The sequence below is a fragment of the Rhyacophila brunnea genome, unplaced genomic scaffold, assembly GCF_057557595.1.
Source record: "Rhyacophila brunnea isolate RB1 unplaced genomic scaffold, BYU_Rbru_1.0 scaffold_19, whole genome shotgun sequence".
NCBI classification, from domain to species: Eukaryota; Metazoa; Arthropoda; class Insecta; order Trichoptera; family Rhyacophilidae; genus Rhyacophila; species Rhyacophila brunnea.
In genome coordinates, this window is record NW_028232848.1 from 11,194,362 (window position 1) to 11,208,989 (window position 14,628).

General features: G+C 30.0%; 1 protein-coding gene across 4 annotated transcripts in view; it reads right to left on the reverse strand.

Annotated features, from left to right (window-relative positions):
* LOC147072754 (gonadotropin-releasing hormone receptor-like) overlaps nucleotides 1–14,628 on the reverse strand; it is a 397,212-nt gene that overhangs the window by 179,790 nt on the left and 202,794 nt on the right. Inside the window, exons 1-2 of one of the 4 annotated variants that reach the window (XM_085946171.1) lie at nucleotides 2,000–2,240; nucleotides 665–1,334 (exon numbers count right to left, since the gene is read on the reverse strand). In XM_085946171.1, coding sequence (XP_085802297.1) covers nucleotides 665–1,261 — 597 coding nt within the window. In that variant the 5' untranslated portion in view covers nucleotides 1,262–1,334; nucleotides 2,000–2,240. Of the gene's footprint in view, nucleotides 1–664; nucleotides 1,719–1,999; nucleotides 2,241–14,628 lie in introns of those variants that run through there. The other 3 variants (XM_085946174.1, XM_085946172.1, XM_085946173.1) reach the window with 3 other exon arrangements.

A 14,628-nucleotide genomic window follows, 5' to 3' on the forward strand; every position in this document is an offset into this window, starting at 1 on the left:
CGTATATTAAAGACCGTCCTACCTCTTTGGGTCGTATAGTACTGACATCAAATTCATGTTTAAATAAAACACGGTTCTTGTCGGTTTACACTTTACAGGAAGCCAGCAGCAAACAAATTTTGAAAATAGTCGATATACCTACTACATTATTATTATTTGTTAGGTTAGGTTAAGTTATCTTAGGTTAGGTTAGGTTTTCATTCTTGAATTCATGAATTTTTTCGAAATCGGCTATGAAAATTGAATTAATGTTCATATTAAATCTATTAAAATTGGAGACCGTATAATACCTATACGGTCATTTCTTTCCGATAAGAAAGCTCACGGCGAACTGTGAAACGGTGAAATGTTTTGCGTACAATTTACACGTAACCGATATTTATGCACGACTATGAAATTGATTTTTAACTTATTGAAATGGGCTCGAGAGTACGATACGCTCTCTTACCCTTGAAAAAAAAATAAGCCTACAGAAGTTTTATTTTGAATCTATCTTGCTTAAAGGCACACGTTTAAAAAATAAATAAACTGACTCTGCTGTGATAAATTAATCACGATCACAATATAGCATTGGTTCATACGATTTATTATTTAATAACTGTCTCACATTATGGGAGAAGTAAATAAGTTAAGTATAATATTATAAAAAAAAATACTTAATTACCTGGGGTATGCTGAAGACTGCACTCAGCACCCAAACAATAGCGACGAGTCCAGTTCCTCTGCTCCCAGTCGAAAGATTCTTCATAGGAAACCTCACAGCCACAAATCTATCTACACCAACCAAAACTAGCACAAAAGTACTCAGATACAAACTAAACATCTGAGAGAATTTGAAGATCTTACAGGCAACATTGCCTGCTAGCCAAGCCACTGTATAACTCCACGCCGCTTCCCCAGCGAGACAAAAAACAGTAACCAACAAATCAGCCACGGACAACTGAAGGATTAAACTGTAAATCGCACTGCAGGAAGTCCTTGAGAACCTTCGCGCGCGTTGGCTTCGTCTGATACTGTAGATTGTAGCAGCATTGGCGATAAGACTCAACACTGCCAGCACTCCCAGGACGCATGCCCTGATCAAGGCAGCTCTTGTTCGAACTGGGGCATGATCCAGACAAATGATTGTACTGTTTTCAAATAGCAATCCTGAGACGCTGTAGTTTAAGGATATTTCTTCAGTGAAGCTTCCATTATTTTTAAGGTGTTCGCACTCCTCTATTCCCAAGAGGAGCTCTGTTCCACTCGAGCCCACATCCATTTTGGATAGGCTTCTTTCCTTTACGTTATTTATTATTCACTATTTTTTTCCATTAATTTTTCTTCCTTCATAACTATGAAAAATATTATATTAAACAGCCATTATTTATTTATTTTCATAAAACCACAATTTTATTAATCGCGGGGTTACTGCCAAAAATTGGTAAGTCTCGAAATCATGTTATGGAGTAATCGCATTCTGAAAGTTTGACATGCCTTATAAAATCCGTCATATTGCTAATTTCTTTGTGCTTTATGTGCATGTTCAATACATCGTATGGTCTTGAATACTATTTTTATAGTATAAAAATTTGTAAGTACTTATATATTATATACATAATCGGCTGTTAACTCTAAATACCTAAATTATGACTTACCAACTTTTGCCAGCACCTCACAATATTTAAAATTATTTTTCAACATTAATTGTAAATAAATTGTAATATTCTAACATTTTTAGGGAAAGAAATATTTATATTAAAATAAACATTGATTTTTTTAAAAAATAATAAAAATGTTTATTATCTTTTACTTAATATTCTGATCCTGTTATTTGAATCAAAAAATTGTTTATAAGGTCAAGACTTTAAAATATACCAAAAAATTTTGGAATTGTCTAGAAATACGTGAATCTTAGATTATTAGTGACCTCAGAAATACGCAAGATGCTAGATGACCACAGATTGGTTACGAAGATACAGTAAACAAAAATAATTAAGTTTGACTGATACAACGCTACCTAATCAAGTTAAGTGTAATTTATTGTCGCACCACGAAAAAAATAATTAGAAACACTTTTGTAATTAACTAAGTATTTTGATATTGTGGCTAATACTGTAGAATATATAGCATTGTCCATTTTGTAACTAAACACTTTCACTTTGGTTTTAAATTTGAATACAACTGATGCAGGAGTTGTTTTTTCACTTTTTATTATTATTTTAGTAGTGTGTCGTCTTTGTGGCGCGCGCAAAATAGATCTGAAACAAAGAAAATAGAATAAAATTAAACACTCGTTACAACACGGTGAACTTGTATTAGCGAGGTGAAAATTTACAAACAATAATAAATAAATTAATACACACAAATCAATAGTGCGACGCGCGAGGATCCGCGAACTGTAAACACTCACTAAATAGTGGAGCAAATTAACTCATGAAAAGTGCTGTGTGTAGATAGAATTTTGGCAACGTTCCAGCTGTGTTTGCAGAATGAATAATTAAGTCATAATATTTCTTTCAGTCAGGGAAATATTTTTTTTAATCTTTCAACTTAGGAAAAGAACTGTCAAACCGTTTTGAGATAATCTCTTGAACTGACGTTTCATGTAATTTCATTTGAGATATTATTACATGTTACGGTGTGGTGTAAGAAATTGCTTACAGTTCAAAATAATCAGCTAAAATTAGATTTTTTTTTTATTCAAAATGTTATGCTTCACTGAATATAATACTTTGAAAAAGTCAGATCCTAAAAAAATCATATGGTATTCAACATTGGCAAAGGGTGGAGGTAGGCTGTCATAAATAGTGCACACTGCACTTTGTCAGTCGAACGTATTTGTTATCATTGAATTAAGATTACAATACACATATACCTAGCGTTTGTTATTTCTTTTAAATTCAATTAAACTCTGCTTAATCCAAGCCATAGTAGATAATAGTAAAAAAATATTGGTTTATCTAAAATTATGCCATTAAATCATGCATTATTTTTAGATATTTTGTAAATAGAAGAATATTTTTAAAACAATTAAATATGACTGAAAAAATGTTTTTTCTGGATCGCCCATAGCATACATAAACTATTCTGGTTTATGCAAGGTTTAGTTGAGTTTTAAAAACTCAAACACGCTATTCACAAATATCAATAAGAAACATTTTTTCATCTTCTGACTTAACGTGTTTTATTGTTAGGTAAATACATGTGTTTTTACTGGGTTCATAAATTTTGAAAATAAAACACAATATTTAGTTATCTAGGTATATAGTTCAATAATTATCAGGACCGGATTCGACCAATTGCATGGGACATTTTCAAATGATAAAACTATGTGCAATTACATTACGTCACCATGTTCGATCTTAAGAGGTTCATAAATGGGCCTCTACTGAGTAGAGGTTGTATTAATAGATTATTTTTTTATTAGAAATTAATGTTTTCTACATGGTCGACATTAGGTCCATAATCTGTGTTGAAACACACATTGAAAAAATAGCACGTGGATTTGCCAGACCCCGGGACTCACGACATTATAAGCCGACACGAAATATATTTTAGATTTTTTTTTAGACCGAAATGTAATGAATATGATAAATTAGGTAGGTACCATTTTATTCAAATCCCACATTCCTTTGCATATATAGAAGCGTAAAAGTAAAGAAACATTTATTTATTAAAATATTTGACTTTCGTACATTCATAGTGGCATTGTCGTTATTTTTAATATTATTATGCTGTTTGCAAAAATTGGGATGTCCAATATTTTTCCATTTAAAATTATTTTTCATGGTCAGTTTTAGCGTGCTGAGTAACCGAATGCCTGCTTCCGAAGTCGTAGGTCTCGGGTTCGAATCTCATATCTGAAAATTTCGAATCCAAGCCGTAAGTAAACATTATTATGTCGAGGTAATGGTATGCAAACTATGTATGTATGAAAAAAAAACACTGAAGAAATATGATCCCATGCCATAGTGCCAAGTCTAGCTCAAACCTAGAACATCTGTATAGTATGTTCAATGTTTCCGTAGAGAAACAAAAATCCAAGATTATGTTAGAATATTATATTAAATAATCGGAAATATACAAACGTGGATATTTTAGATATTATATTTCTATGCACAACGAATTATGTAGATAAAATAAAATGCGTTTGAACTCAGAAAATACTTTTAATTATTTAGAATTAAAAAGAATTGCCACCCACATAATATTGTCACCTCAATACTACAACTAGATAATTTGATTTTCACTATTTTTGAGATAGCAATAGGGAATGTGATTCTACATTTTCCTTTTTTACCAAATGATGAAATAAGGTAAGTCAGAAGTTAATGGGAACTGTATTAATTTTGTGTTTGAAATTATTAGACACTTTAAAAAATATTTTTTTTTACAATTATTGAATATTATGTATTTAATTTTTCCCAATTAGACAAGCACAATATTTTCTATTTTTATTTTAAATAATAATTATAGCTTCAATTTATGTTAACCAAATAAAGTTTAAATTTGATTTTCCCAACAATGACCAACTCAGAATTATCTAGTTGTCGTATAGAGGTGACGATATATTATATTGTAAGTAATTGTAAATATAAAAAAAAAAATGTAAAATCATCAGTACCTTGATGATGAGTACCTCCGTTACACGGAAGTACATTGGAACATGTATATGTCTGAAAGCGATTGAAGCATTTACCCATTAATCAAATATTTTTTTCAAAATTGATTTTTTTTACCCAGTCTCTCAAAAGGTTACCAACCACTGATGTAGATAGTGTTTGTTATTTTTTTAAATTAAATTAAAACCTAAATTTAAGTCATATTAGATAATAGTCAAAAAATATTCACATATTTATTATTATCTAAAATTATGCCATTAAACCACACATAATTTTAGATATTTTATAAATAGAAGAATATTTTTTATCGTCAATTTGTAGACTAGTATTCACTTATTAACGTATATTTGTCTTACAAAGGTTAAAAAAATTGAAAACTAAATAAACTAAATTTTAATAATAAATATGACCACAAAAATAAATATAATGTAATAATAACGTAACTGAAGAATTAAATATGTAACAAATTCACATTTTTTTAAATTCAATTAAACCCTAAATCCAAGTTATATTAGATAAAAGTCAAAATTCATTTTTCATTTATTAATTAAATATCTAAAATTATGCCATTAAAGCATTAAACCATACACAATTTTAGATATTTTGTAAATAGAAGAATATTTTTTATCGTCAATTTGTTTAATCTAGTATTCACTTATTAATTCACTTATTAACATAAATATTTGTCTTACTAAGTACGTACTTTTATATACATTATTTAAAAACAACGTACTTTGCCGCTACCTCAATCATGCCGCCCGAGTGTGTCGCACTCCAACATCCAATCAATCATTTCCAATCCATTGTATCATTACTTAGTAATAAGTAGAGCTAATATAATGATTTGAATTTTGAATAGGTACATTTATCTACCCGGAGCGCATAGGGCTCGATTTCTCGCCCTTACGAATTCAAGGAGTCCGGCCATTTCATGTATAAATTTTGCAATGAGTGTAGTATTTTAGGTTACATGTAAATTGTACGTAAAATATTTCACCGTGGCACAGTTCGCCGTGAGCTTTCTTATTGGAAAGAGATGACCATAATATACTATAAGGTCTCCAACTTTATAAGAATCAATTTTCATAGCTGATTTTGGCAAAATTCATGAATTCAAGAATGCAAACCTAACCTAACAAATAATTCAGTATAATATTAGCTATTTTCAAAATTTGTTTGCTGCTGACTTTTTATAAAATGTAAACCGATAAGAACCGTGTTTTAATTCCATCCATCCGATCATGTCCGATCCTAATAGGATCATATCGGCCTCCACATAGTAGAGGTTTGTATTAACAGATTTTGTTTTTTTACGAGAAATGGATGTCAGCCACTTGCTCAACCTATTAGGTCCATACCCTGACTCACACACAAATTGAAAAACAATATGTGTACTTGCCAGACCCAGGATTCGAACCTGGGACCCACGGCGTGATAGTCCAACGCTTAAGCCGCGCGGCCACCGTGGGTAGACATGACATAGACATTTTATGTCATTACTATACGACCCAAGGAGGTTAGACAGTCTTTAATACACAGCCATATATTTCCGATACTAAATTTCACGCTGAAGTGTGAACTGCATACGTAAAAGTATACGGACACGAGTATTTTCTACGTGTCTACAGTTAAATAGTTTTTTTAACCTATATAAACACCTCCATCGCAGTTACAAAGTGTCCATTATACTATACTTATGTAGTATATAAGCGCATTGTTTTTTTTTTAAATTTTCATTCTCTAAAGTAATTAATAGACGTTTATATTTTCTATATTTCCACGGAAATCATATATGAACTTAACTTTTGTTTGAAACAGTAATTTGTGATAAAAGTCACCTTTTATAATATTCTACTGTAATTTTTACATGTGGAGAAGTTCTAAAACAATAATAATTGTGATTTTACGAGTGATTAGATTGGAAACACAGTACGTACCTATATATGTTTATAATATTCGCTACGTTTAGTTCCGATTGTAAAATTTATAACTGTGCTCCTTTTAAAACAATACTAGAATTATACCAGAAAAATAATTTTAAAATAACTATGTAACCTTATGTGCAGAAGAAAGATACCAGTTTCTAAGATAAGAGAAATCGTTACCCATTGAATCGATAGATAGATAAGGGAAGATAGTTTATAATATATTTAAATAAAAATCTATGATATAATATGGTAAATACGTTGTCTTCATAGATGTGGGAGTTTTCTTTATACATTACATCAATATAGACTAAATCCGTCTATCTATGTCTTGCTTTTTGATCAGCGTTTTGACTGTTACCATTATACATAATATGCGCAGAATACACTGTTTTAAATTTTGTTTTTCTGTTTCTTCAGAAGTATAATTCCACTACTCTATAATATAGAATATATAGATGTATAGAATATAGATATAGTAATTCCAAAAATATTGGACCAATTTTTACAGCCTATAAATTACATTGTTAGTACTAATTTAATATTTCATCTCGATATCTCAAAGGTTTTCGAAGTTCGTTCCATCATTCCATATTAAGTAATGACAGAAATGATACTGCCATCTTAAGAAAGTCGACGTTCTCTACCTGATCAGTATTTTATTTTCAAAATTATTATGGGTTTTGTTGACTCGCCAAATCTACTCGAAAGAGTGGGTTTCCATTGTCCATCAAAATTTACGCGAAACCAAGCTGTCAGTTGTAGCATGTCATTATTATGCACAAAACTTTTTTATTCGGCGCTCTTATTTAAATTACAATATGCAGTTCTCCACCGTTGATCCTTTCAATAATTCATAAATGTTTCGTTTAAACGCGCTATTGTATGTTTTTTCCCTTTCATATTATTCTCTTCTTCCGTTCTATCTTAGATTAATCATAATATGCTTAAATTTTAATAATTTTTAATACAAATGATATATAATATAATATAATATGTATACCTATACTATTACACTCACGGTGGCCGCGCGGCTTAATCGTTGGACTATAACGCCGTGGGTCCTAGGTTGGAATCTTGGGTCTGGCAAGTACACATATTGTTTTTCAATTTGTGTCTGTCAGGGTATGGACCTAATAGGTTGAGCAAGTGGCTGACATCCATTTCTCGTAAAAAACAAAATCTGTTAATAAAAACCTTTACTCTGTGGAGGCCCATATGATCCTATTAGGATCGGACATGGTCGAAAGAAGAAGAAGAGTTAATACCTATACTTATGTATTAAAAAATTTTTTTTTTTTATTTAATATTCTTTCTCATGTATCTTATGTACTTTCTCTATATTTTATGCTCTTCCTACTCTCTTACTTTATATCTTATTAGGTTTAATTATATTATAATTTATATATGGAAACTTTGCTGGTTGCAATATATTTTTACTAATCTATTTTTAAACATATTTGTAATAGATGTAGCTGTTTGTTTACCTTAATAAATAAGAAAAAAATTTAAACTTTATTACATATTAAAAAAAAATCAACGAGTTAATTTAGTATCTCGGAGCCTAATTAAAATCACACATATTTTTTGCGACGCCGATTGTTGCATATGCTACGTCACATTCCGTGCCCTGGAGTAAGTAGGTTATATCAAAAGATAATTATCTTGTTTTACTGATGGAATATGTCACGGTTTCTAGCAATTAGGCTGAAGCGACATAATTTGCCAGAGTAGTTTGGTATGTACTTCAATTATCTACAATGTTAGTTAGTGATATTAATTACTGTCGAAATGATCGACTTCTCATTAATTTTGAGGGGAGTTGATTACCTGAAATGTAGAATTAATCAAAAAAATGTAATTCATTTGTATATAAATACTTTATAGTGATCAGTGTTTCTCAATCTTTTTACACCTGTGGACCACTGCAAATGGGAGTAACGTTTTGAGCACCGTTAACGCAGAAATAAAATTATTATTTATAATATGATATATATGAGTATAATAACGTCCGATCGCAGGTAATTTTGTCACATAAAACCATACATATATTTAAAAATAATTAAAAGATAAAAAGAATTTTTAATATACAACGTTTTAAAATTTTCTGTTGAATCATATAAACTTAACTTGACTAGCTTAAACGATAAAAAAAAATGTACTTGATAGAAATACTGAATAAACATAGAATACTGAAATGTCATTTTGACATTTCATATTGATTTCCATAGTAACGCACTTATATATTAATAATTTAGTTGACCTCAGACCCCCTAGCCATCAATAATAGTGTTTTACTTTTTACGGATTTCTCCCGAAATAACTTTTCATACAAACCAGAATTAACTGAAAATGAATTCAATTCTACTTAAAGATGTCTAAAAGTACTAAAGAAATGCATTGGCATAGTGTCTGATATATTCTAAAAGTTTCAAATGTCTAGCTAGTCGGGAAGTTAGTAAAAAACCGATTGCAAGATTTATACTGGATAAACAACCACCGGACAATCAAGAATACGACCTAATAAAAATGTTGTAAAATAAGACACGATACACAAACAAATAGGTGCACGGGAATTTTTAGAATAAGCATTTGGTCGCCAAAAATTCGTGGACCACCAGAAAATTTCTGCGAACAACCGTTGAGAAACACTGCAGACTACCCTAGGCATATTTTAGTCTTAAATACATTTCATTTAAAATGATTTTCTCCATTATATGTCATTTTATGTGTTTTTAAGTTATTATATATTCTACTTTTATAACAACAAACATCGAATATTTTTTTTTAAATAATGCTATCGTATATATTTTTTACAGATTTTAGTCAAAAATGTGCTTGGAAGAACTAAATAATGTGATCGATAAAGAATTCCATTCCTATAATATAAAATATTCCATATTTTTTCTTCTACTGATTTATTTTCACTATTAATTCCCCAATCGTTTCTTTCTTATTGAATTATTCATTTTCTTTTCATACGAAACTTATTTTGGATCTTTAATAATTCAATTTCTAAATTACCAACGAAAAATGAAATAAAACCACAAACAATCTAAGCTGAATTGGAAAAAAAACAATATTCCAACGATATTAATATAATAATCTAAATTGAGATCATAATAATATGTCGATTATTTTATGCAAAGTTTGTGATTTATTTAATAACATTATGTAACACATTTTATTATATAGGTACTATATTCTTGTATAATTTATAAAATAATAACATGGCGATTTTTTAAGTCACATGGGATATAATGTCGCCATCCCTGTTCTGCTTTCTAATAATTAATAATGACACATATCGATTCTTGACAACATGTCACTCAAAATAAAATATGCTATATAAAATTTTCATACGACCGATATTCTATAATTATTCTCACTAGCAGAAACGTATGTTTCTCAAAGTTTTTATACCGGTCGTTCTTATAAGAGTTATGGATAGCTTTGCGGAATAGTTATATTAAAACCTATTGCAATTATATCGTTTCTTATTTATTTATAGTTATTTTATGGTATAAATGATCAGAAATGAATGGCAAGTGAAGCTATAAAATGCACTTTGATACTTTTTATTTCAATTTTATATTCAATATTAAATCTTCTCTAAAACCTTTAAAATTGAGCTGAGTGTGTCTCATGAGAAACTTTACAAAACCTTGGTTGGCGTCCAGTAAAGTGCGCATGATCCCTATTTATATATTTGTGTCGCTAAATTTCAAATTCAGCCAAGTCCACCTTTAGGTATTTTTTACATTTTTGTGAATTGCTGAAGAACTACTGCTTTCTAACATTCCTGCATTATCAAAATGTGGAATTTATTAATTTTAAATATTCTATACTCGAAATAATATAAACTTTCACCCTTGTGACTGTGTAATTGAGAAAACAAAAAGCTGTTTTTCTCCTATTCATCTATTATGAACTTGGCTGATTTTGAAATGTAGCGACACATTTATGCTATATTTGGAAAGATCAATAGGATGTGTAGCAGAGGACGGCGCCGCATTTCGTGGCTTAAGATCTTCATGATTGGTACGAGCGCAGCTCCACTGAACTGTTCCGGGTAGCAGACGACAAAGATAAGATCGCCTTGATGGTGGCCAATCTCCGCTAGGGGATGGCACAATAAGAAGAAGATCCATATTTTGAGAATCATTATAATATATTACGGACTATCCTCGATGAGAATATACCCTCAAAATTGGGAAACCTGAAAAATTTTCCGTCGGACCGACTGAAGAAGCTCTTCTCTTTCAACCGACATAATAGAGACTCTCTCAGAGGATGTGATCGGTATCATATAATTCGCCACACAAGCAAGTCGAAGATTCTATTAGGCCAAGCATTACCTAGAGATAGTATGCAAACCCACAGATTCCATAAAATTCAAATACGTCAATATTTACGGTACTACTGTGTACAGTAAATTGAAGAAATCTATGGAATACTGAGCATAGTATTAAAATAAATTAAGTAACAATTGAAATGGTTTTTTGACAGAATTCGTCGCTATAGATTGGTTTGCCGAATATCCGTTTTTGTCGATATCGACCTTTTAATGCAGATTGTTTTTTTGTATCTAAATGAACCAGAACCATCCTTTTATTTAAATTACTTAGTAACGATGATGAATACATCATTCATATGCTGTAAAAACAACAATTTAAATATCTCCATGTATTTAAATATATGATTATGAAATTTGTTTTTCGTCTCCTGAACATTTGGTCTATTCGGGAAACCAATCCTACAGCGACGAGATGTCTACAACTGTGAAAACGGAGACGGGTATTTAATTGTGTTTGAATATTATAATAATATCACAAATTTAATCTTGCTACAGCATCTTTGATAGGGAAACCATAGAAATCCTACAACTTATGATAGAACAGAGGGGTTTGCAAATAATGTGTTTTATAGTCTGTAACATAATATTATATAACAGAATATTAGTATAATATTATAAATATCGTATTATCTTAAAAATAAACAAAATCTTTTATCACGAGGCATGTATAAATACTTCAAGGTTATGTGCCTAATAATATATATTAAAAACTATGAATATCTATCTGCTGGTTTCATTTTTTTAAATATCAAGAAAATATGTGGATTAAAACATCAAAGAGTGATCATTTTTATAGATGCCAATGCATCATAATATTTTTTTTTCGTAAATATACGGCTGGTCAATTCCTTCAATGTAAAATCAAGTTTAATATAACAGAATTGCAGCCAAACGATTTTAACGGATTAACTCAGCGTTATAATCTGATTTAATCTATATTTTGGCACTGGTGTCTAAATAAAACTATTTTTGAATATCATCGTATATTCATGTTTTGCTTATCGAGTATTGCGAAAGTCAAATGTTTCATCATTATCAGTTGGGGTCGATTCGCAACTATTTGAATGTCTCTCCATGTTACTTCTACTCCTTTCTTAACTTAGTAATTGACTATGTAAACTACATTTTTTCAAGTAAACTTTACTTGAACACAGAATCTTCCCATAATAATGGAGTTTATCTGAAACCCATCACCCCAGCAAAATAATAGCGGTAATATTTCGAAATCCACCATCAAACAATTTTATTTATTTTAAATATTTCAATATAGGTATGGCAATTAAGTGTGTAATTATTTTTTTTTGGGAATACCTATTGAATAAAAAAAAGGTTCAATATTGTTGTTGGCAATCCATAGAACGAGATATCTAAAATGAACGTCGTGTAATAATAACACTGAGATTATTTTAATATAATATTATGTTAGATGTCTAATTTATATTATTACATTTTTAAGAAACATGCATAAAAGGGGCCTATAACATTATTGGAAGTTCATAGGACGAGATATTGTAACCAAAATGGGTTGGTGCAGTGCAATAAATATAATGTGGTTTTTATTTTTTGTCAGCTGACGATATTTTACGAAAAGTACCGATTCAATATATTTTTAATGAATTTCAAGTTGTTTTAGGGTAAAAGTGAGTTCCTAATGGGCGGGTGTATTTCATTCACTGCTGATTAGATAATAACTTTTTAATTACCAGCTTTAAAATGCACGTTAATGATCGGCCGACTGGTCATTACGCGCCAGGTGCGTCTTCAGCGTCCAAAGTATTAAATAGAATGACGGCCATTTTTGATGGCTTTGTGTAATAAAGAACTGCGAACACTGGGAGTAATAAATTGGAAAAGGAAAGTGGAACACCAAACGAGTAGTCGACTTGGGGCTATCTTCAGATAATAGACATAAGAAAACAGTCAATTAACAATAATCATCGTTCAGCTTTTAAAACCTACGATGTGATAATTTTGTTAAAATGGTTTAATTTAACATAATATTTTCTTTTCGTTTATATTGCAAGGTATAGTTAAGTAAAACTCACAATGTTCAGTATTATATCACAAATATTTCATTATACTTAATTAATTATGACTTATTTTTATAATAACGTAATATCAATGCACGTATTAATAACATTGGAGCAATAATTACAAATACTAAACTAATGTGGATCTTGGCATAAAAACATCAATATCATTCATTTTATTGCAATTATGTATTCCATGTGTACGGTTACATACAACTGTGCAAGTACAGTCCCTCAAATCAGATCTTAAAAATATGCCACTTTGCTTTTTTGTATACTTTTTACAACCAAGATATTATGTTTTTACAATCTCCAGAAAAAAATGACTTTTATGACATTTGTTATTTTTATGCCAAGGTCTTCGTTATTCAGTAACTTTCAAAGTATAAATTTTGTCACATGAGAGGTTTTAATAGTTCAACGACGAAATATGTTACCATCACTAAAATATTTGTGTTAATTATGTATCCTAGAGTAAAATTTAAGTAGTTCGTAAATAATTCTGAATTTCCGTCTACTCGTGTAGGTAGTGAATATGATATTAAACCCACCATCCTTAATAGTACGCGTTATTGTAAGTTTCAAATTAAATTAAGTTATTACAGTACCTATTAGCAAACAGAACTTGTAATAATCGTTCTATAAATTAACCGATATATCTCGACAGTTATATTAATATGTAAAAGCGTTGAATCTGAATTCAATATGACTAAAGCGGCAAAGCTAACTGGGGAAAGCTTACTAGGCCTTGTAAAAGCTTTCGAAAGCTCAAAACTGGTTCATTAGACTACCGCTGTTATAATTAAAGTTGATTAAACAACTTGCTGAATAGTTTTGGGTAATTCTGTCTTATATTGTACTGACACTATGAAGCAAGAATTATTAGTCAAATTGCGACGTGTTAATACTTTAACGTCGATATTCATTATTGAGTGTTTTATGCTAAAGTTGATTTTGTATTAAACTAAATGGTGAAACATGGAATATAGTATTAATAATATATATCTTGTTACAGAGTAATTGAAATTTGAAGTTTGACATGTCCTCTAAAATCAGGCATAATGTTAATTTCATTGTGCTTTATGTACAATTAACTCAATTAAAGTAGAACTAACAAAAATTACATTATTTCAAAACCATTATAATAGAGTTCTACCATGTAAACGTCAGTTAAATTAATAAAGCTATCCTCATGATTTGCTTTTCCATTACATTTCTTACAGTCCACTATCTTACTGTGTAATTATTATATAATAATATATTTATAGATTTATTGTGGTATATATAGAAATAATTGTGTAATTGTAAATGTTTATAGTCAGTTCACTTGTAGCAGAGAATAACACAAGCTCCTAAAAGGGGGCCACGAGATCTTTTTTTTTTTGTATATTTTTAATCAATATTTAAAAAAATATTACCTAAAATTATATACTTATTACATACAAAATAATATGGAGAATTAATAAATAGGTAAACAATAGTAATTAAAAAAAAACTCGCGGGGGGGGGGGGGCTAACGGGGTTACTTATACCCTGATGGCTAAAATTATTAAACATGGAATATGCTTTACCTACTATGACGAAACGAAGTCCCTAGTACGAGAACGTTTCTAATTCCAGATCAGTAATCTAACCAAAAATATCAAAACACCCTCAACTAAATGTCAACAAGCCCTGTCTGCAAAGAAACATTATTACACAAGTGCCTGTTA